At 39.8% G+C, this 21,897-nt stretch overlaps 1 protein-coding gene across 1 annotated transcript in view; it reads left to right on the top strand.

Moving 5' to 3' along the window:
• Positions 1-21,897, top strand: part of LOC147894730 (phospholipase D delta-like) — a 123,472-nt gene that overhangs the window by 72,851 nt on the left and 28,724 nt on the right. The window contains exons 8-9 of the mRNA XM_087384353.1: positions 8,131-8,279; positions 17,160-17,333. Of these exons, the coding sequence (XP_087240479.1) occupies positions 8,131-8,279; positions 17,160-17,333 (323 nt within the window). The remainder of the gene's footprint in view (positions 1-8,130; positions 8,280-17,159; positions 17,334-21,897) is intronic.

A 21,897-nucleotide genomic window follows, 5' to 3' on the forward strand; every position in this document is an offset into this window, starting at 1 on the left:
CGAAAATAAGCCACATTTGATGATGAGACTGGAAGAGCAACCTCGAAATGCCTTTATAGCTGGGACAACAGTCACGTTTGCAAACACACTGAGAAGAAATGCAATCCCAACACAAACTCAAATCACTGTAATCTGGAAACACTGAGAAAACATCATGTACCACTAGATTCTAATAACTGTCGGAAACACAAAGATCACTGAAGCATATAGAAATCACAACCTCCTAGAAATCATGGACTCATAAGTAGAACCCCCTGTAGGATCAGAGAGAAGAACTTTGCTGCCAATATGACCGATTGGATGCCAAGAGCTTTGAATGGAACTTTGGACCTTGTGCTGAATCCACCACTCCTTACTTGTACTCGCAATTTCCCTCCACGGCCTTGAAACCTTCTATCTTGCCGTGCACCCAACAAATGCCAAAACAATTAGTGATGTCCTTCTACCACCTATGAGCAGAGCTATCAGCTTTGTAACTGATTTATATGCAGCTATCAACCTTCACTAGCAGACCGAGATAGGAGCCCTTCTCTCAGAGTCGTAAAACCATTGCTTTGTTGACTCACGAGCTCCACTATCAAGAACCTTTGGAAGGAGTGAGAGAGGCTGATGGCGTTGCGTACAAAGCTTCACCACCTTTTCTATATATCCGTGCTCACGAACTAAACTGCCTGCAGCCACACGGAACTGCTTCGTTTGGACAATCATGACCAGCTGCTCTTGAACATAGCCTTTCCCACAAACTTTGCCACCCCGAACTATAAATAACGTTGGAAGGAGGCTCCCACAATCTTCTGCAATACTGCGTCTTTCCTCAAAGAGCAATTGCCTGTGAACTGAAGTCTGCCACCCTATGGTTGTACATTTAGCATGAACCAGTGATCCAATCTAGCGCGATACGCAGAATGAGCATCAAAAAGTATATCCTCAATTTTTGGGCTTGAAGTCCTTCCAAAGATCTACCAAACCATGCTGAGAAATTAAGTTGGACCAATGTCAGCGTTCCAATGTCAACACATGATTATTACCAGAAGTATTATCTCCTTGCTTAGGAGCATTATTGAAATCCACACAAAGAAATGCATGTTGCCTCTAGGGATATTGCTGCATATGTTCCCAAATGCTCTTTGATGGGAAGATTGGGGAGCATAAACAGAGGCAAACTCATATATTTCAATGTGAATGAGACATTGAATTATTTCCCACTTGCCATCCTTGTCATTTAAAGCCATAATAGGGTGAAGAGCATCCTTTACAAGAAATGCAACCCTCGAAAAAGAATGCTCTCTAGCATAGAGGATATCATAACCGGCAAAGTGACTTGTCTTTCCGGCATACATATGCTGATTATGCTCTTGCAAAGCCACTATATGAGGTTGTGGCTCATTCACATAAGCCCACACAAGCTTCCATTTCCGAGTGTCACACAAACCTTGTACATTAATACATTTATACACGATTTATGTTCATGAAAAGGTATTAAGACTGCTTTTCACCTCAAGGGTTTGGGCCTCTTCCTTGAGGTGAAACAACAGCCTGATGAGAGCACAGCAATCCGGCAACTTCTTCTGGGAACAGAGTGCAGCTAGCCGTTACAGCAGCCCAAGAAATGCCAATTCCAGAGTTTTCTGCCAGAGTAGGACCATTGGAAGAATTACCATTCCATGTCCGAGGAGGTAAAGGCCTCCTAGCCGAGATAACTTTTGTTGGGGCTGCCAAGTGTCAGTAGCATTTTTTTCTTTAGCTTTAGGCTGAAGCATAGAAGTCACTAAATCCCCATTGTTTGTGACTTTAGCCTTTCCCTTGTCTTGTGCTAATGCTGTTTTGTAACTTTTATTTTTAACCCCACAGAAGGCCCAAGGGCATCCTTATTTTGCACTGAAGAAGGCATGGCATCCGGGGGCATTTTTATGTGGAACCAAAGGGCATTGTGAAGCCATGTGCCCATAATTTTTTGCACGCAAAGCATGCACTTGCAAAAAGACCCCCCTTCAACATGTAAAAGGCACCACATTATTAACCGTAAGAGAGTAAGATTCGGAATGGGGACATTTGTATCCCACAAAATACAAAATGTGCTAGAGCTTCCATTTGGTCTAGGTGGACATACCACCTTTCCTAATGATGCTGTAATTTTTGGCAAAAGAAAAACCAAGCATTGAGGAAAATCTACCACTTCCACCTAGACCGAGCGAGGATGTTTGATCAATGCTTGGTAAACCCTACTAGGCGACCAAGGCAAAACTTGCACCATTTGTTGTCCATAAAAGGTTGGGGAATGCTCTAGTAACAATTGTTTATTCTGCTCATATGTTATAATAACCTCAAAAAAGCCCTTAGCGACATAACGCACCTTGCGGACAAAACAGCCTCCCAGTGTCCTTGTCAACCAATTGCCCACATCTACTGCAACATGCATACGACCGGGGAAAAAATAATGACTGCATGCTTAGCATATTCATGTAGTGGATCAACTATTTCATCAACCTCCACTATAATTTCAACAGTACGAGGAGGATTCTTTCAATCTTTGCGTGTGTCTTCAAAGCCTTCATGCATAACATCAAATACCAGCTAAGCCTCATGAGAGGGAAGTAAAGGGTCATCGTGACCTATATCCTACTTTGTTTCTTATGCTGAGCCAATCTTTCTTTGGAGAAAGTCTTGTCATATTCATAGGTAGCCATCACAAGAGAAAAAGGGAAAACCTCTAAAAGTGAAAGTGAGATATGTGACAGTAAGGATATAAATAGCGAGGACAGACAAAGGCTAGAGGAAGAGGGAAGTAGAGTAGAGAAAAAACCCAACCAACACTCTGACAGAACAAAAATGAAAAGGCGTATGTACCGGGCTATAAAGTACGTACAAAAAAAAGGGAGTGGCCAAAAATTTCGGAAGACAAAAGATTAGAAAAAAGCTGCAAAACCTGAGAGGAAAGCCTACCCACACACACGAAAAAACCCCACGCAGTAGGCCATATCAGAAAAAGACACAAACGAGAGGTGAAGTCACAACCAAACGGAGGCAAAAGCAAGTGTAGAGGGCTCAGAAGATAAATGTGACCAAGCGTGACCGCACAAGAGTGTAAATTGCAGAAGAGCGAAGCACACACGAGGCTGTAGCAACTAGACATGGCAAAAAATGAGCCCTAGGCAGAAGCGACCAGCACAGGTAAACTGATTGGAGATCCTAGGAGAGTGGCGCAGCACCAAGGAACAGCCGCTATGAGGGGCTAGGGAACGCAGCTCGCCATCACCCGACCCGCCTTTCCACGTTTGAACACGCGCGTGCGCACACACACACACACATTTAGAAAAAAAGGTGAAAGCGATGATTGTTTATATTACAAGAAAAGCCACCTCAAAGCGAGGAGCTAGAAATTACATTGGCTGAAAATCTCTGTATATGCTAAATATACATCATGATTGATGTAGCGAGTCTGCAAGCAGTCAAAAAAAGATTGCTGCAGAGAACACTTAAAGAAAGCAAACAAAGAAAATCATGGATTACCAAAGACTTTACAATTCCTGTTTATCCACAAAGTCCAAAGTGCCCAATAACGAATCCAAACAAAGAAAAGATCAAACTCCTGAGTGCACGGATGAAAACCACACACACACACACATTTTTTGTGAGAAGAAATATTTTATTGGTGTGAAATAATTACATTCGTAGTTACTTCCAAAGTGGAGTAACTACTACTCAACTAAAAATCTCAGTATAAGCTAGATATACATCATGATCAATCAAACGAGTCTAAAAGCAATCATAGAATGATTGCCGCAGAGATCGTTTGAAAAAAACAAAAGATGGAAAAGTAGGATCACCAAAGACTATGATTTTTGTCTATCCATAGAGTCCTCAGTGCCCAGTAGCGCACCTAAACAAAAAATAAATCAAAACCCTGTCTACCTGGATGAAAACCAAATAACTAGAAGAACCTGCCAAAAGTAATAGTAGGAAATCTCGCTCGAAGCCTTTGTCGATAAATATTCTCAGCCCTCAAGGAATTTCCTGACAAAGAATCCCTGCCATTCCATTCCTCGTGGGATAAAATATGCTTCCAATCAAGAAGCAAACGAGAGACAAAAGGACAGCCTCTGATCTTGCCTTGAATAGAGCTAAATAGGAAATCCCACTGTGTAGGCTGTCAATGCCCAAAAGCAGAAGTATCAATATGCAACAAAAGAGAGCAGATCATGAAAGCCCAAGGCTGATCCCCTTGCATGAACTGCAACATCATTTTCCCCCTGTGAGTAAGTATATGCATTTGAATATTGTGTATGTTTAGATCCCCGTGCATCTTTGGACAGCAGAGACGATGCATAGAGAGTAATCTAAGACTTTTCTTGCCATTTTTTGAACACCATAAAATCTCCATGATAGCAGACATAAAGGAAACCAGATCTGCCTTAGTGAACATGATGAGAGGCAGATAGAATTGTATGTATGCTATCAAAATGGATTGCATTATTCGCAAATGAACATGTAATGGCCAAGTTGCAAGCTTCCAATATTCAAGTTTTGCCCTTAACTTTGTAAGCACCCAATCAATTTGTTGAGAACGAGTAAGCCCCCAACCTAGAGGATAGCCAAGATGTCGAATCAGTTGAGAAGCACATACACACACACACACACACTTTTTTTTTGTGTGAAATCAATAAAATTATATTATGAAACATTCATTTACATCAGGGCAGTGCTCAAGAAAAGAGCCAAAGCCCTATCCATGAGAAGCAGTAAAAGAAAAGCTGAATACAAGAAACATCCAAATCTTCCTCATGTAAGGCATCATATAAAGATTGCCACAATGAGGCTCGGAAGAACTCATAAGGATGCTGAAGGGGAGAATTCAGATATGCTTGATTACGCTGCAGCCAGAGGGTCCATAAGGCCCAGTATCTGATCCATTGGAAGAAAAGAGAATATTGTGACAAAGAAGTTGATAGTTTGCCATACATCCAGAAAAACCTGTAGAACCTGTGTGCAGGAATAGGAGATCTTGTCTAGAAGGTCTCTGGAATATGAACAAAACCACAATAGATGCGGAATACTCTCAGGAGTATGATGACATCTTGGACAAAGAGGTGAAGCAATCCTTCTTTGAGCGAATTTCACTCCCACTGGAAGAATACCAACAATGCATCTCCATAGAAAGAGTCTCTGCTTCAATGGCATTTTTAACTTCCATATCAATTGCAATTTTCCTTTCCACCAGGCTAATGACTTATTCAAATGCCATAGAGAATTAGCATGATGAGCAATCCAAGGAGGAGGTAATATCAATCGATAAGCCTGTATAGAAGTCAATAAATGCAAAGGCCGAGAGGATATTCTTGGACTTGAAGACTGAAGGTGCCAATCTTGAAGCCTATCTCTTACATTCAATGTTGGAATCAGGACCAAAGGGAGTAAGAGATCAGCAATAGCTTTCCAAATAGGTCTGTGATGCATCCCAAGATTGTATTGTCGACATGCTGTTGGAAAAGAGAGAATATGTCCTTGCGTATCTATCACGTCATCAATGAAACGGATGCCCAATTTCATAAGATTGTAAGCTCTGATTGGTTGTTGTATAGCAAGGGGAGAGGAAAACACAGCACTCCAATGAATGCTTTCCATTCTGAGTGAGGAAGCAGGATGGGGAGACCATTTGATGTGAGAGAGTACTTGCTTCCAATCCTGAATCAAGGAAGTAGAAAATGGACAACCAGGGATTTTACCTTGAAATTTGCCAAGTACTACTTCCGGTGGATCAACTAGCCAATGTCCATAAGCATTTGTGCGCATCTGACCACACAAAATTGCCAACATGATAGACCAAGGCTGCTCTTGTTGAAAAAATGTCTTGAGCATAGTGATCTTTCTTGCCAACACATGAAATTTGATGTTTATTATATTCAAACCACCATGCATTCTTGGTGAGCAAAGCAATTCCATTTTGAGCAACCTTAAAGCTTTTTTATGAAGCTTAGTTTTCCAAAAAATCTCCATGGCTTGAGACATAAAGGAAGTGAGGTCTCGAGATGACCAATGTGATAGAGGAAGGTAGAACTGGACATAAGCTAGAACAATGGACTGGACAATTCGAAGCCGTACATGTAGAGGCCAAGTGGAGATCTTCCAATATTCTAATTTGTCCTGAATTTTGTTGGACACCCATGATATTTGATGCTTATTTCTGATTTTCCAGCCAATGGGATAGCCCAAATGTCTTACTATGTTTTCCGGATAAATAATCTGGCCGGGCCACAGGATAGCATGCCAGTCACAATGCTTGAGAGGCAAGAGTTTTGATTTCTGAAAATTAATTTTAAGACCAGCTGCCAACCCAAAATCTGAAAGGGTATCCATCAAGAGGCGAAGCTCCAAAGGACTGTTCTTTGGCATGAAGAATGAATCATCTGCATAAGCCTGTGCAATGAAGGGTCGTGAACCAGAAATTTGAAGCCCCACTAACTGTCCAGTATCAACCAGATGATCCATATAAAGAAGCAAAGGATGTGAAGCAATGGCATAGAGCAAAGCACTGAGAGGGCATCCTTGTCGAACTGATCGTTCCAGAGTCCAAGACTCAGACAAATGATTCCCTATAAAGCATTGTGCAGTGGAATCTGAGTAAAGCCAATATATGACATTAACTAGCTTTGGCCCAAAACCAAGTTTTAACATGATTTGAGAGACATAATCCCACTGTACCGTATCAAATGCCTTCGCCACATCCACCTGCATGACCAAAACATCTTGAGCTGAATATTTCGCATATTCCATTGCGATGAGAGTATTAGAGATATTGTCATGAATATGCCGTCTTGGAACAAAACCATATTGCCTGGGATGAAGTCCATCATGAAGGATATCCTTTATCCGATGTACCAACATTTTGGCAATAAGTTTGTATATAACCGGCATCAAAGTGATGGGCCTCCAGTCATCCATTGTCTCACATAGAGGTTTTTTGGGCACAAGCTTAACCAGACCATGCTTCCAAGCTGAGGGAAGATGTTGATGCTGCCAGGCTACATTAATGAACTTCAAAATTGGACCCTTCAATTCAGCCCAGAAGGCTACCAAAAATTCAACCGTCAAACCATCCCAGCCAGGGGATTTATGTTTACCCAAATGCTTGAGGGCTTCATCCAATTCAATATCTGAGAAAGACATTTCCAGCATTGTAGCTTTTTGCAAAGAAACAATAGGAGAAACAACATACACACACACTTTTTTTTTTTTGGGTAAATCCATGATTATATTATCAGCAAAATTTACATGAGGGTCTCAAAAAAGCAGAGAGCCTCAACAGGAAATCAAAAGCAAAGAAAAACTATTTCCAGGCATGACTGAGGAAGATCTCCTTGATGGCAAGCATCATAGATAGATTGCCGTAGGGAGAGTCTGAAATATTCATAAGATTGCAAGAACGGATTCCCAAAATATCGCATGTTGTGATCCTGCCATATGGTCCAAAAAGCCCAATATCTGACCCAGTTCAAAAATAAAGAGTAATGGACTAGGGTTGCAGGAAGTCTGCCAAAAAGCCAAAAATGTTTCCCAAAAGGAGAGTTAGGGAAACTAAGGCGAAGCGACATGGAAATTTTGCATAGGAAGGTCTTAGTGCTGGAACACATCCAAAACAATACACACACACACACACACACACATCCATCCACCCATCCACACACCCACACACCCTTGTTTCTTTTGAGTCTACACTTTGGACTCTAATAAAGATGGCATGTAGCACTAACCTAACTATAGTAGCACTTGAAAAAACAAAGTAACACGGGGTGTCTCATTGTAATTTCAGGCAGTAACTTTTTGCAATGATTTTTTGTTTCCCAAAATGCTTTGTTGCGCTATGAGTGTTAAATTCAATGAAGAAAGACAATGTTAGTAGTTTACGTGATTAGTTTTCTCGCAATTTTGGGTTCGGGCTTGTGCTACTTGGGCTATGCACATGAATTATTTAATGCTTATATAGAGTGATGTTCAATGCATGATATGTGTACTCAACTTCAGCTTTTAGTTTGATTTTGCTCAAATTTAGGAAGTATAGAAGTTTCCTAAGAGCTTCATTTTGATTTAAAGAGGCATGCGAGTTTCCTTACATGCTTTATGCTATGTGAATAGGAGCAAACCATCTTATACCTATTGAGCTTGCTTTGAAGATTGTAAGCAAGATCAAAGCCAAGGAACGTTTTGCTGTTTATGTTTTGATACCAATGTGGCCTGAAGGTGCTCCTGATAGCCGGCCTGTACAAGAAATTCTTTTTTTCCAGGTACATGCTTTGAGTCTCTATGGAAGGTAAATACTTGCAAGTTGATGGTAGTTGCGCTAAAAGTTACATGCACAACACTTAGGCACAATTAACTAAGTAGTCTGTCTTCCTTTTTTAAATAGTATTTTATTTAAAAAGAAAAGGGAATGAGTAATATTGCATCTACAACAAAATGCATCTCGATTTCTGTTGATGCTGCTTTCTAAATGTGACAACTGCTTATGTCTGTTTTGTTTTGTAACATCGTAACAGTGGAGTCCTATGCAAAAGAGTGTCCCCCACGTGCGAGCATCCAAATGATGAGGTCATCAGGGAGAGGCCTGCAAGAGAGAAGGGCTAGATAGGGCTACCGCATGGGCACACGTAGAAGGTTCCCCATGGTCAGATCTGTGTCATATGAGAGCGCGATATGGGCAGCTGTCTGGTGCCATGTAGGCAGCATGGTTGAGTTGTCATGTGGGCAGCAGATCTGTCCAGGTATGGCTGCCCCATGGACAAAAATACAAACCCAGCCATGTGGGCTGGGGAGCCCAGAAAAGGGGCTGAATTGCCAGGCGAAAGGGGTCAAATATACGGCCCAATTGGTAGCTGAACAGAGGCTAGTTGGGGTACAAGGGAAAGGGCTGGTCAGCCACTGTAATGGGCCTGCCAAGGGCCTGCAGACCTGGTCGGCATTCCTAAAAGGGGCTGATCCTAATGTGTTTTGGTCCACAGGGCAGGTCAGGTCTGGTAAAATGGCCAGTTGGCCTATTTTAGAGACCCAGTTGGCCAGCAAGAGAGGGGAGGAAAAAATCCAGCCTCCTCGTTGTTAAAGGATAATTAGACACTTTGTAAGACTTCCGGAAATATCAGGAAACATTCAGGAAAACATGTTTTGATCAATTACTCAGACTCAAACTTCAGAATTACCATTATAGGCTTCAATACCGATCATGAACGTCAGTAGAATGCTTCAGAAATATATTAGGAGACAATAAGAATATATCTAGATGAATCCAAGAACATGCCCAAACTCACCCTCTAAAAATACAACACATAGTGCAGTTTCAATCTCATGATACTCATAAGGTTGAAAACCATAAACTCCATCATGCATAGAAGGGACTAGCTACTATGGCATCCCCACTCACGTCATCAGCGCCCAATAGTGGGTGTAGACCTTACTAAAAACATATGCTCTTACACATACAAATCCACACACCCACACATACTTAGCATCCATTTATAGAAACGTCTTCGTACTGAGTTTCTGTTGGCACTGCGGAGGTGAAGGGCAGAAATAGCTGTGACAAAGGCTAGCACTAGAGATTAGTCTCTCCCAAATGAGCATGTTAGTAAAAATATGCTTTCGACAATCTAGCTGATAGGGCAACACACGACTTAAGATAGAAAGAATTTATCGCAATATCAGTAGGCCGCAACATGGACAGAAACTTCACAAGGTGAAATTTGCATGTCCACTAATACGGCAAAGCATATATCTAGGTGAATCCAGGAACATGCCCAAACTCATCCTCTAAAAACACAACGCATAGAGCAGTTTCAATCTCGTGATAGTCTCTCATAAGGTTGAAAACCATAAACTTCATCATGCATAGTAGGGACTAGCTACTATGACATCCCCAATGACGTCATCGGCGCCCAACAGTGGTTGTAGACCATAGGATCTGTCACACTGATTGGTGAAGATCATAATTTGTTTATCAGTGAGTCTTGTGGCATAGCTTGCACCGCCTCTTTTGCTTCTCCTACTGAATAACCAGCTTGAAGAAGATTACTAGGAGTTCATCTTCTAAATGGTTATCCAAACCTGTAACCTTTGGCTGGAGTAGGGGAAAGTGAGCCTCTGCATTTTTTTTCTTATATAATGCTGCAAGAGTAGGAGCAAGTCTAGAAGACTCGGGAGATTTTGCTCATGATCGCTCCAATAATCTTTGCATGTATGTAGCTCACCCAGCTAATCTGTGCACCCTGATTTGCTGCATGCAAATTAGTGTTTTTCTCCTTTGACATGTGAACATCGATTGAACTGACACATTGATTTGTATCTTGAGTTGATCCTTGATGAGATTGTTTTCACAAAATGTTTTAGTCTAAATCCATTAGTTGGTTTTTCAAAAACATTGCCATGCAAGTCTGCTAATCTGAATCTGCTTGCCTGAATACTTCCATATTTTGAAAAGGTCTGTCATACCTTAACTTAATGGAGACCCAACCTGAAATTAGACAGCATCACAAAATCCTCGTTCTTGAATAATTTGAGCTTTATGTGTGCTAACCCAAGCTGGCCTTCTCTTTTGAATTACATCTGAAATGTAGGAGCTCTGAATGCTGTCCTTTTCCAATTTCAAGAGTTGTTCCATCCTGTACTATAATGAAGCTTCATGAATTTACTCACGTACTAACCCTAAGACCTTGGTACTACTTGCATTGGTACAACAACTGTAAGATTGTAAACCATTTTTGAACGGTGTCATTTCTGTTGTTACCTTGAATGCTGTCTTGAAAGCCAATAGTTCAAAATGAAGATTCTGATCATAGGAATTTTAAATGCCGAAGGCTTCAAGTTTTTCAACTTGAGTCTCTTTTGGACTTCTTTACAGATGATAGAGCATCCATCAATGAGCACTCCCTTCACCGTATGATTTTGACATCAATCATGGGCAATGCTTTGTCCCAGCTCACCGTTTCGGTCACCCCCATCCTTGTTGCTAGGGCCATGGCCACACAAGTCGGGGATTGGATTTTGTAGGTCCAATCAAGACCCCTACCAAGTTTACCACAGTGGGTGGAGGAAGTAGCAGTGAAAGGTAATAAAGCAAATGGTGCGGCAAAATAGAACATTATGACCCGGTTCCGATACCCTGTTGAATTGGTTTCAGCTTAAGAAGTGTATTTTTTGAATATGGTCATAAAGAAACTAACCACAATGCACATGGATAGGCAGAGAGTTCAAATAAGATTGACAGGCAGAAAGTAATTCAGTAGTGATGCAGAACAAGATCAAGAGCTAGCATAATATAGTTGCTCCTATGGCCACGTGTGAGGCATCTACAAAGATATGAAACAGTATTTCTAGTCTGAGATTGCAGAATATAAGCTACTACCAACATTTTCTTGAGGAGATTGAAGGCCTTTTGCTACTTGTCAGTCCATTCGAAAGCAACTCTCTTCTAGGTTTAAGCTTGTTAATAGTTCATAGAAAATATGTTACGTCATTTTATTAGTCTAATAAATCTTCCCAACTGTTTGAGGTTTTTTGGTGCAGGGGCTTTTGGAATCAATCTATCAAAATAGAGCCTTAAATGTCGAAGATGTTTTGCCTTCTTGTCAGAGACATAAAAATCATCTAGAAATGCTCTCATAAAATTAGTCAGGAAGGTTCAAATACTTCTTGAATCCATTTCTAAACAGTTGGTTCGGCATTTTTAAGCCCAAAAGTCATAACATTACTGTCTGGCAAATACTTTACATTTTGTGACAAAGGCTATCTTATTTCTATCTTCTAGAGTTATCAAAATCTCATTGTATCCACTAAAGCCATCCAAGGATTCATCGTATACCTCTATTGTACTATTTGTACTGCATCCCTTTTTAAATTGATTTTATGTTGATAGAACTTGGGATTTACCCCTTTGGTATCTGTGTAAACTCCATCGGCAATGTTTTCAGGTCCTTGCAAGGATAGGATCTTCGGTACTGATGAGGCCCATCTTTAGCGCAAGGCCTTCACAATTACAGAGAAGCACATTTGAGATTGTTAGATGTTATGTATACTTCAGATGAATTTTCATAGGACTTAAGTTAACTATAGAATCGTCAATAGTATAGACGTGACTAACTAAAGGGCATGATTCTCTGTCAAGACTAGAGACACTGTTTCCAAGCATACCTTTAGCACGGGAACACAAAACTCACTCCTCTTTGATTCTGTAGTTCAACTAGCGGTCCTCAATGCAGGGACTTTTTTGACAGCAAACCTCAGAAAACATGAATGGATTGGTTTTAAGAGTCTAAAAAGTTGTAATCTTCTCTTCTTCTCCGCAGGGAATTCTGGAGGTAGTTGGAGGACTGTGCTAGAGAACTGTGGGAATGCCCACAAGGGACTAAGATTACCCTAAATTCAAGGGGCAAGTGCCAAAAAGCAGGTCCCACAAGGCAAAAATTGAAAAGTGGCCCCCTACTTCTATGGAGGGCCCGCTAGGCTAGAAAGTCCATCAAAGGCACCCCACATGGGGGAAAAGCACTTTAATGATGGAGAAAAGCAATTAAAGCTCGCTTTATGTAAAAAGTTACCTAAAAAGTAGGTTTAGCTTTTGTAAAAGCACAAGCTAGGCCAAGTCTATAAAAGAAGGGCCTCAAGGCTCCTAGATGGATGGAAGAGTTGTACTCAGCTTCATGCTCTTCTTAAAGCCAATTGTAGAAAGTATTTTCTATTGCAATAAAGACCTCAGGGGGGGGTGTCCAATCCTTATTTTTGGGCCTTGTGTTGTGCTTGCTGCGTCTGCTTCTCTCCCTCTATTCTATCGTGAAGAATTTTTGCGACAAGTGTTGCAATTCTGATTTTCAGATTTCAGTTTGTGTTCTCTAGTTTCTATCGCGAAGTTCTTGTGAAATATTGCAAAAAACTTGCGTGGAAGTGTTTGCTACGTGATAGTGGTATCAGAGCATAGTATTTCCACTTTCCTTGGTGGAAACGGTCCAAGGCTAGCACACAACGGTGAGGCGCACTTGTTTTTGTATCCGTTCGAGTGCGCAAGGGTGAGGCGCACCAATTGTGACCTATTTCTTACTCGAGAAGTTGGGGTGCTTCTTTTTGTGAACTAATATACATCCAGGAAGGTGGGGGCACTCCTGTTTGGAGGCTTGTTGCGGCACTAGGAGCTGAGGTGCATGTTTCAGGAGGCACAGATTCGTCTTGGCCAGACGTCTCTTCTCTCTCTATCACCCTATCTCTTGGGCTTGTTTCTTCTCTTCTCTATGATCTATCAAATGGGAAAGTCGTTCATCCTGTCGTCATCCTTGGTGACGTGCTTCCAATCTCTTGCTCAAAATTCTTGCAGTGTAAGCATTTGATTCTCCCAAAAAGCACCCGCTTTTTGTGCACATGCGACCCTATTTTCTCCAAAGCGGCGTAAAAAGCAGCAAAAAGCAACAAAAAGCAAGAGTTGCTATTGCGTTTTTTTGATCATGTTCGCGACGTCTTAGCCCTCACAAGTACAAGTGCCTAAGCAAGATTGTGACATGAAGGGGAGAAGGTCCCAGGATGAGGATTCCTATTGAGAACTATTGGCTGAATTAGCAAAAGCAAGAAAGAACCACTTCTTAGTGAAAGCTTGTCATTAGACAACGTGCTTTCAGAGATGTTATGGGACATCTAAAACTTAGTATTTCTTTCATGATTATGAAGTTTGATTTATCTTTATTCAAAAATATAACCCTTGTATCTTACTATAAGGCAAGAAGTGTGATGTTTCCTTGATTGTTTCAGGAATCAAAAGCTTAAATTAGCCTTTAATCCCTAGCATTCCAATGTGGAACCATGAATCGGCAAAGAGAGTGTTAAATTTTATACATAAGGGTAAAGTGCAAGATTGTTGCTAATAACAAAAGGGTGACTATCCCTATTGTATCATTTGGCAAAGCAATAAAGTCTGCTGTTTCCGCATACATGGTTTTTGTTAAAGAAAAAGATTTAGAAATGCTTCTTGTTTCAAAACTCATAGTCAGATCTCTTTGCAACAGATGCAATGTATTTATTGTCACTCAAACTTTTATGTATCTTTAACCTTTAATTGACACTTAATCTAAGAAATAATGCATGAGACCAAGCATAGAGATTTCTTAGACTGTTAAAACATGAGCTTAATAGATTATAAGTTTTTCACATACTTGGAACGATGTAATCCTAGCTAGGAAGTAGCTTAATTGTTTGGTCTAAACCAAGGAAAAAGGTCCATAATGGGTTTAAAGGGAGGCTAAAATTAGGAGAGCATCGTGTGTCCAACTCAAATGGTCTTTTGTCTGAGAATATAAGGCATTGATGTTTTTAACCTGGGTGTGGTTCTCCAAGGAATATTGATGGATTTGAGAGCAACTTTAACTATATTTTCTCAATAAAGTTTGAGGTGTCTAATGAGATTATTTGTATGCGTTATTATCTGTGCCCATTCCCTGAGCTCCCTTGAAGAGCGACCTTTCCATTACGTGCAGTTATCTGCCCAGGGAGCGGAGAGCATCAAGCACTATGATAGATTCTTGATAGCAAGTTGGTGGCTTCCCTTTCGTAGATGCTAATAAACTTTCTTCTTTCTTTCTTCTCAAACTCTCTCCTCCCAGTTCCATAATACGATGGCATCATCGCTATGAAATAACACGTTTATTCAACTAAGTGTCCTTGCATCAGTGTTTTCATTACGCAATATTGATTAGCTTGCATTTTTGAGTCATCCGTTTTAGATTAAACGCTTTCCAGTTTGAGGACTTTTGTAGACATGATATATCATTTTCACTATTGGTTTTCTTTCTCTATGTTGAGTTTCCCTTTGGTGATTTCACGTTATAGTCTTTCCTTTGGTCACTTTGACTATTGGTTTTTCTTTCTCTAGGTTGAGTTTCCCTTTGGTGAGTTCAAGGTACAGTCTGTGACATCCATGGTGATGGCTTGAAGACATAAGTTTAGTGGCCCTCTCAGAGTATTATAATACTCACAAAATCAATGCACCGAAGTAATTCCAACAAAAGTAGTGCTACATACAAGAAAATATTGAGTTTTTCCTCCCAATACCTAATTGGATTTACTCGGATTGTGAATCAGATTGTGCATTGCTATCTAGTATATAGGGAAAGTAAATATATAAAAATAAGAGGGGCAAGAAACATGAATATACACATACATACATACATATGTGTAATGAAATCGTTTAGTCTTCACAAGCAGTCGTAGCTTGAATGAAGAGATTTCGGACTACCTTTTGAGTAGCCGTCTCCTTTAGTGCTAGCCTTCGTCATGGCTGAGTCTGCCCTTCACCTCCGGAGTGCTGACAGAAACTCAGTACGAAGACTTCGTATAAATGGATGCTCAAGTATGTGTGGGTGTGTGGATTTGTATGTGTAAGAGCATATGTTTATACTATGGTCTACACCCACTGTTGGGCACTGATGACATTAGTGGGGATGTCATAGTAGCTAGTCCTTGCTATGCGTGATGGAGTTTATGGTGTTCAACCTTATGAGTGACTATCAAGAGATTGAAACTGCACTATGCTGTGTTTTTAGGGGATGAGTTTGGGCATGTTCCTTGGCTCATCTAGGTATATACGTGTGTGTGTATTTGCCTCGTAGATAGATTATGGATACATTGCTAATGCTTATCGAGGCATTGCAGGTTATTCTACCTTTTCATTTGCAGATCTTACTGCCAAGAATGCTTATCTTCTCTTACTCCCACAACCATGGATTCGGGAGCGTGGGCTTCACATTTGGCATCTTGACAAACCTCTACCTTTGTAGAAGACATCTTTTCGCCACATTTGGAACAGTAAACTTCAGCTCCGACAGTGACTTTTCTTATGGCGTTGTTTGATAGGCGCATTACCGGTGGCCTCTCTCTTGGCTGCTAGGTGTGTAGCATCATCGGCTTGCCCTTCTTGTTCCCATCCCATACGATTTTGCATCTACTTTGGAACTGCCTAGACTGGGGTTTTATCTACGTACTCACTTTCTTGGCGTTTCTTTTGGTAAGCGGTTTTGGCTATTTGGGGGATATGCCTCTTTACCGGAGTATGATCACTTTTTTAAATGGTGTCACTAGTGGGCTTCATGGACATTGTACCATGCCCGAAACTCTCACCTTTATGGATTTTCAATTGTGAATCTTCCTGATCCTCCTTGCCTCGATCCCTTCAGGATGCACGTGCACAAGGAGATCTTCCTTTGGCTCCGTTAGAAGCTTTCTTTCACTAGTTTTAGTTCTGAGTAGAAGTTGCTTCTCTTTGGTGCAACTTTGAATGTACATTCTCCTTGGTCTTCTTTTTCATCTTCTCTTAGTTTATGAGTAGTAGCTGTCTCACTTTGGGGCAGCTATGAATATACATTCTTGTTAATGAAAGTTTCTTTCCCCCAAAAAAGAAGTGTGTGTGTAAAAGCGGTCCTGCAAACTTCCTCTTCGTAAACAGGTTTTTCTATGGCGAGTGATGCTTTGTGTTATTCCTTTTGGCCAACTCTTGGCACATAGGCATATTGCTCCTAGGGAATCCTTGCTCCATCTTCTTTGGAATTGCCGTGTTACCCGTGACTTCCCGCTATTTCTTCAGCAGCGCCTCCGGGCCCGCTTTCCCACCGCTTGCTTTGGCAAGCTTTTTTGGATATTCGGCATTCAAATTTCAATCACGGAGGGCAGAGTTTGATCTTTTTTTCAGATGGGTTCGATATTGGGCACTCTGGACTCTATGGAAAGACAGGAACCACCGATTCTTTCGAGAGCCTACTTCTTCCATGTTCTATTATCTCAAGATGTCACTCAGGCAATCTTTTTATGATTGCGTGTCTGTTGTCAGATAGATTACACTGTCTACTTGTCTCACAATGAAATATTCTGATCTTGTTTGAGGACAACCTCTTGTAACATAAAAACACTTGGATTTCACCCCCCAAAAAAATAGTCTGTGTGAAAAAGCTGATGGTGTCTGCGATACCTTAGATTACTTCCCTTCTTTCTTGAGAATGCATCATAAGTTTGTGTAATCTGTTCAAACAGGTTATAGACATGTGTAGGCTGTCTATCAGTTGCACTGAGAGTAAGCTATGAACGACCTTTCCTAGATTCCCACTTTGTCTAGATAACGGTTTACCAATTTGTGTTTTTTCTTTCTTAAACAGAGCCAAACTATGGAGATGATGTACACACTTATCGCACAAGCTTTGGAAGAGGCTGATTTGGCAGATCAGTATCATCCTACTGATTATCTGAATTTTTTCTGCTTGGGCAATCGTGAGGTGAAAGGGGAAAGTGAACCAGCTCCCACAGTTCCACCTGCTGAAAATACCAGTCAGGTAATGATTCTCTATTGCAGCTGTGAGCCAGTTTACAGTATTCAAAGGTCAAGGAACACTTTCGTCTTTATACAGTAGTAACACAAATACCCATATCAAGATAGAGCTTTCTTTGAAATATGAAATTTTTCCTTTTGCTAGTTTTTTCTTCCTAACAAAGGGAATTCAAAAAGTTGAACTTTATAGATTCTTTGTACTCTAAGCTTTCTAGTCTTCTTTAGTCTTCCCATTAGTGGACTGATTGGATGATGGGTCTGGTCTGCACTGTATTTTCAATGTTAATTCAAGAGTTAGGGAACCAAGTGTAACAGTTAGAGATTATTCGTGCAGATGAGAGAGGCAGAATTGCCATTTTGAGTCCTAAATCAACATCATACTTGTCCTTGATAGATGTGTCTTTGTATGTATATTTAAAGATCATTTAAAGAGAGGGTGGGTGGCAGATCTCAGCTGACTGCACATCGTTTTCTTTTCTATATGCATCTGACATTGTGCTGTATTGTATTGCAAAGAACACAAATTTGGCTTCCTGGAACAGGAACTTTCCAAAAGTGCTTTTAACTATGTTACTTTTCTGCAGCTGTTCATCATTTCTAGCTCCCTAAAACAGCTGATTGTTTCTAGCTCTTCATTTTTTTTGTATGGCCAATATCCTGCAGCTGCTATCTTTTGAAGAACAGTCTTCACGTCAATGTCTGCAATCACCAAAAAGTAGGTCTCTGTTTGTTAAGCCGGAAGTCTGTAACTGAATGGCTATCAAATAAATCTCCGAGGTTTGCTTGGAATAATAATGCATAGAATGCGTGTTCTTCTTGCAATGACAACACGTGTCTGAGTACAATCCCAATCATACCCATCTTAGCAATAGTTGTGGGACCTAATAGTGCAGACAGAGCTAGGAAAGCATACCACGATTCATCCCTCTTTTTTCTTGAATCTCTAAGACACTTTTTTGCAGTATCAGTGGTATCCACCAGATTCATCTAGTTGACACCATATCTATGCATTCAAATATGACAAAGCCCTTAAGTGACAGCTTATTAATTGGTTGTATAATCAGGCGAAATCCAATGTTTGTGTCTTTGTTTACAATAGGTCACCATGGTTTTTCCTACACAAACTCAGGCCTCTCTAAAGAAAAACACAAATATGAATGAGAATTCTATAGAAGCAAGTGGAACTTAGATATGCATATTCAATCAAGGCATTTCAATAATTCGTACATTTCAAAGTCCAATCTTTTAGCTGTTATAGTTAGGCAGTTTACTGCCAATTTTTATAATACAAACTCCACCCTGCCTAAATAGGATCAAACAAAAATTGCAAGCTACCCTAGACTCTAGTTGTGTTTAGAGTTGCTACAACATAAGACTTTTGCAAACATGCATCATGTGCGTTGCTACAGGGCTTCGCATGCAGGGACTCTCTATATTTTCATGGACCGAGGAATGTGGTTGTTGTATAGTACCTTGTAGGGGTTGTTAAGGCCTTCTCTAAGATTACCTTAGGAAGAACCCTCAGAAGCAAACTACCAACAGCCGGTCTTTGCCTTTTGTCAGCTCTCTCCATATGCTGAACGTTGTATGGGATTTTCCAAGCATACTGTTAAGGGGTTCTCCTTTTTTTTTTTTTTTTTTTGAGGGGGGGACCCTTCACGAAAGATCTTTCCATAGTTTTAATTGGACGTCTAGACGAAACTTAGAATTCTTTGAAACTATCCACATATTATTTTGGTTTTGTTCTCCCAGTCTAGTTGATTGATTTGTGATGTCCAAGCATGGGGTTTTGATAGGCACCATCAATTTTATTATCTAATAATTTAGTCAAAGTCAAACATGTATTCAAAGCAAACTAAAACCTTTTCTAGAGAAAAAATACACATACATACATACATACATACATACATATATATACATATAGATACATATACATATATACATATAGATACATATATATACATATACATACATATATATGTATATGTATATATTCCTGAATTCATCTAGGTATATAGATACATATACATATATACATATATATATACATATACATATAGAGACATATACATACATATGCATATACATACATATATATATACATACATATATGTACCTACGTACACACACACACACTTTTTTTTTTTTTTGGTAAATCCATGATTATATTATCAGCAAAATTTACATGAGGGTCTCAAAAAAGCAGAGAGCCTCAACAGGAAATAGTTTTTCTTTGTACACACACACACACACACACACACACACACACACATATATATATATATATATGTACATATATATGTATATATGTATCTTTATGTATCTATATATATATATATATATATATATATATATAGATATATATATATAGATACATAAAGATACATATATACATATATATGTACATATATACATACATACATACATAAATACATACATACATACACACACACACTTTTTTTTTTTTTTTTTGGGTAAAATCCAGTATTTATATTATCATAAATTTACAAGATAGAAAGTCTCGCACTCACTGACATGAGACTCAAAAAAAAAGCCCAATGGAGAAACTCAAAAACAGGTAGAGAACACTTCAAGACTAGTGGCATCCAAGTCCCTTGCAGCAAAACTGTCATATAAGGATTGCTTGAGGGACATTCTGAAGAAAATATATGCCTGAGGAAACTGTTGACCCATCCTAGAATGCAGTCTCTGCGTCCAAATGGTCCATAGTACCCAAAAGCGAGTCCAGTAAAAGAAGAGGAGGAATGGAGACATCTGAGATGAGAGGCATCCAAACATCCAGAAGAGTTTCCCAAATCTGATAGAGGGAAACCGAAGCTGCAGCAAATGAGAAACATGAGTGATCAGTATGCGGGATTGTGGGCAAGACCATAATAGGTGAGGAACTGTCTCGTACTGTTGAGAGCAACGGGGACAGGAAGGGGAAGCAATGCGGCGTGCTGCCAATTTAACCCCAATGGAAAAGGCTCCCACAATACATCTCCAAAAGAAAAGCCTCTGTTTCAATGGCAATTTGGCTTTCCAGATTTTCATGAGTCGTGATTGCCACCAAGATAAAGGCCTATCCAAATTCCAAAGAGTGTTGGCATGCTTGTCAATCCATGGCGGTGGAAGAAGAAATTTGTAGACCTTCGAAGAGGTCAGATTGTGCATTGAGAGCGTATGGGTAGAAGGGGATAAAGAAGTCAAATTCCAGTCCATTAATCTGTCTTGTGCAAACAGTGGAGGAACTGGAACAAAAGGCTGCAACATAGCTGAAAGTGTTCTCCAAATGGACCTATGATGCAGGCCCAAGGAGAATGTCCTGCAAGCTTGTGGAAATGAAAGCATACAACCTTGTTGATCCACAACATCACCAACAAATCTGACGCCCAATTTCATGAGATTGTATGCTTTAATAGGTGCCTGTAGAGCGAGAGGCAATTCAAACACCTTACTCCAATGGATGCTTTCCAATCGAAAAGAATTACCATGATGAGAAGAAGCACCTGTCCATTTTGCATATGAGAGAATTCTCTTCCAATCATGAATAAAAGCAGAAGAAACAGGGCAACCAGGAATTTTCCCTTGAAATGTGGACATGACTGCTTCCCAGTGATCTGTAATCCAATGCCCATATGCATGAGTCGCCATGTTTCCACACATAGCTGCTAACATAATAGCCCATGGCTGTTTTTGCTGAAGAAAATCAGCAATCATAGTGCTCTTTCGTGCCAACATATGAACCTGGAGATTGAGAATATTCAGCCCCCCATGAGTCTTAGGTGAACAAATGGACTGCATAGGTAGTAGTCGCAAGGCCTTTTTATGAGATTTGCTTTTCCAAAATATCTCCATAGCCTGGGACATATAGGAAGCCAAATGCTTGAAAGACCAGGGAAGAAGGGGCAAATAAAATTGCACATATGCCATAATGATGGACTGTACTATCCGAAGTCGAACATGTAGAGGCCAGGTGGACAAATGCCAATAATCCAGCTTCTTGTTAATCTTTTGAAGCACCCATTTGAGCTGTTGATGCGGGGTAATATTCCAGCCAATGGGGTAACCTAGATGCCTGACAATAGTATGGGAAGAGATAATGTGGCCTGGCCAGAGAAGTGAATGCCAATCAGCTTCTTTCAAAACATACACACACACACACACACACACACACACACATACATACATACATACATACATACATACACATATATATATATATATATATATATATATACATAGATATATACATACATACATACATATATATATATATATACATATATACATATATACATATATAGATATACATAGATATGTATATATGTATGTATATATATATGTATCTATCTATCTATATGTATATCTATCTACATATAGATAGGTAGATAGATAGATAGATATCTCTCTCTCTCTCTATATATATATATATATAGATAGATAGATAGATAGATATGTATATATGTATATATATATCTATCTATGTATATATATATATATATCTATATATATACACATATAGATAGATAGATAGATATACATATATATATACATAGATATGTATA

Source organism: Dipteris shenzhenensis, chromosome 14, assembly GCF_047967505.1.
Source record: "Dipteris shenzhenensis isolate YYH24624 ecotype China chromosome 14, Dip_SZ_1.0, whole genome shotgun sequence".
In the NCBI taxonomy this organism is placed as follows: domain Eukaryota; kingdom Viridiplantae; phylum Streptophyta; class Polypodiopsida; order Gleicheniales; family Dipteridaceae; genus Dipteris; species Dipteris shenzhenensis.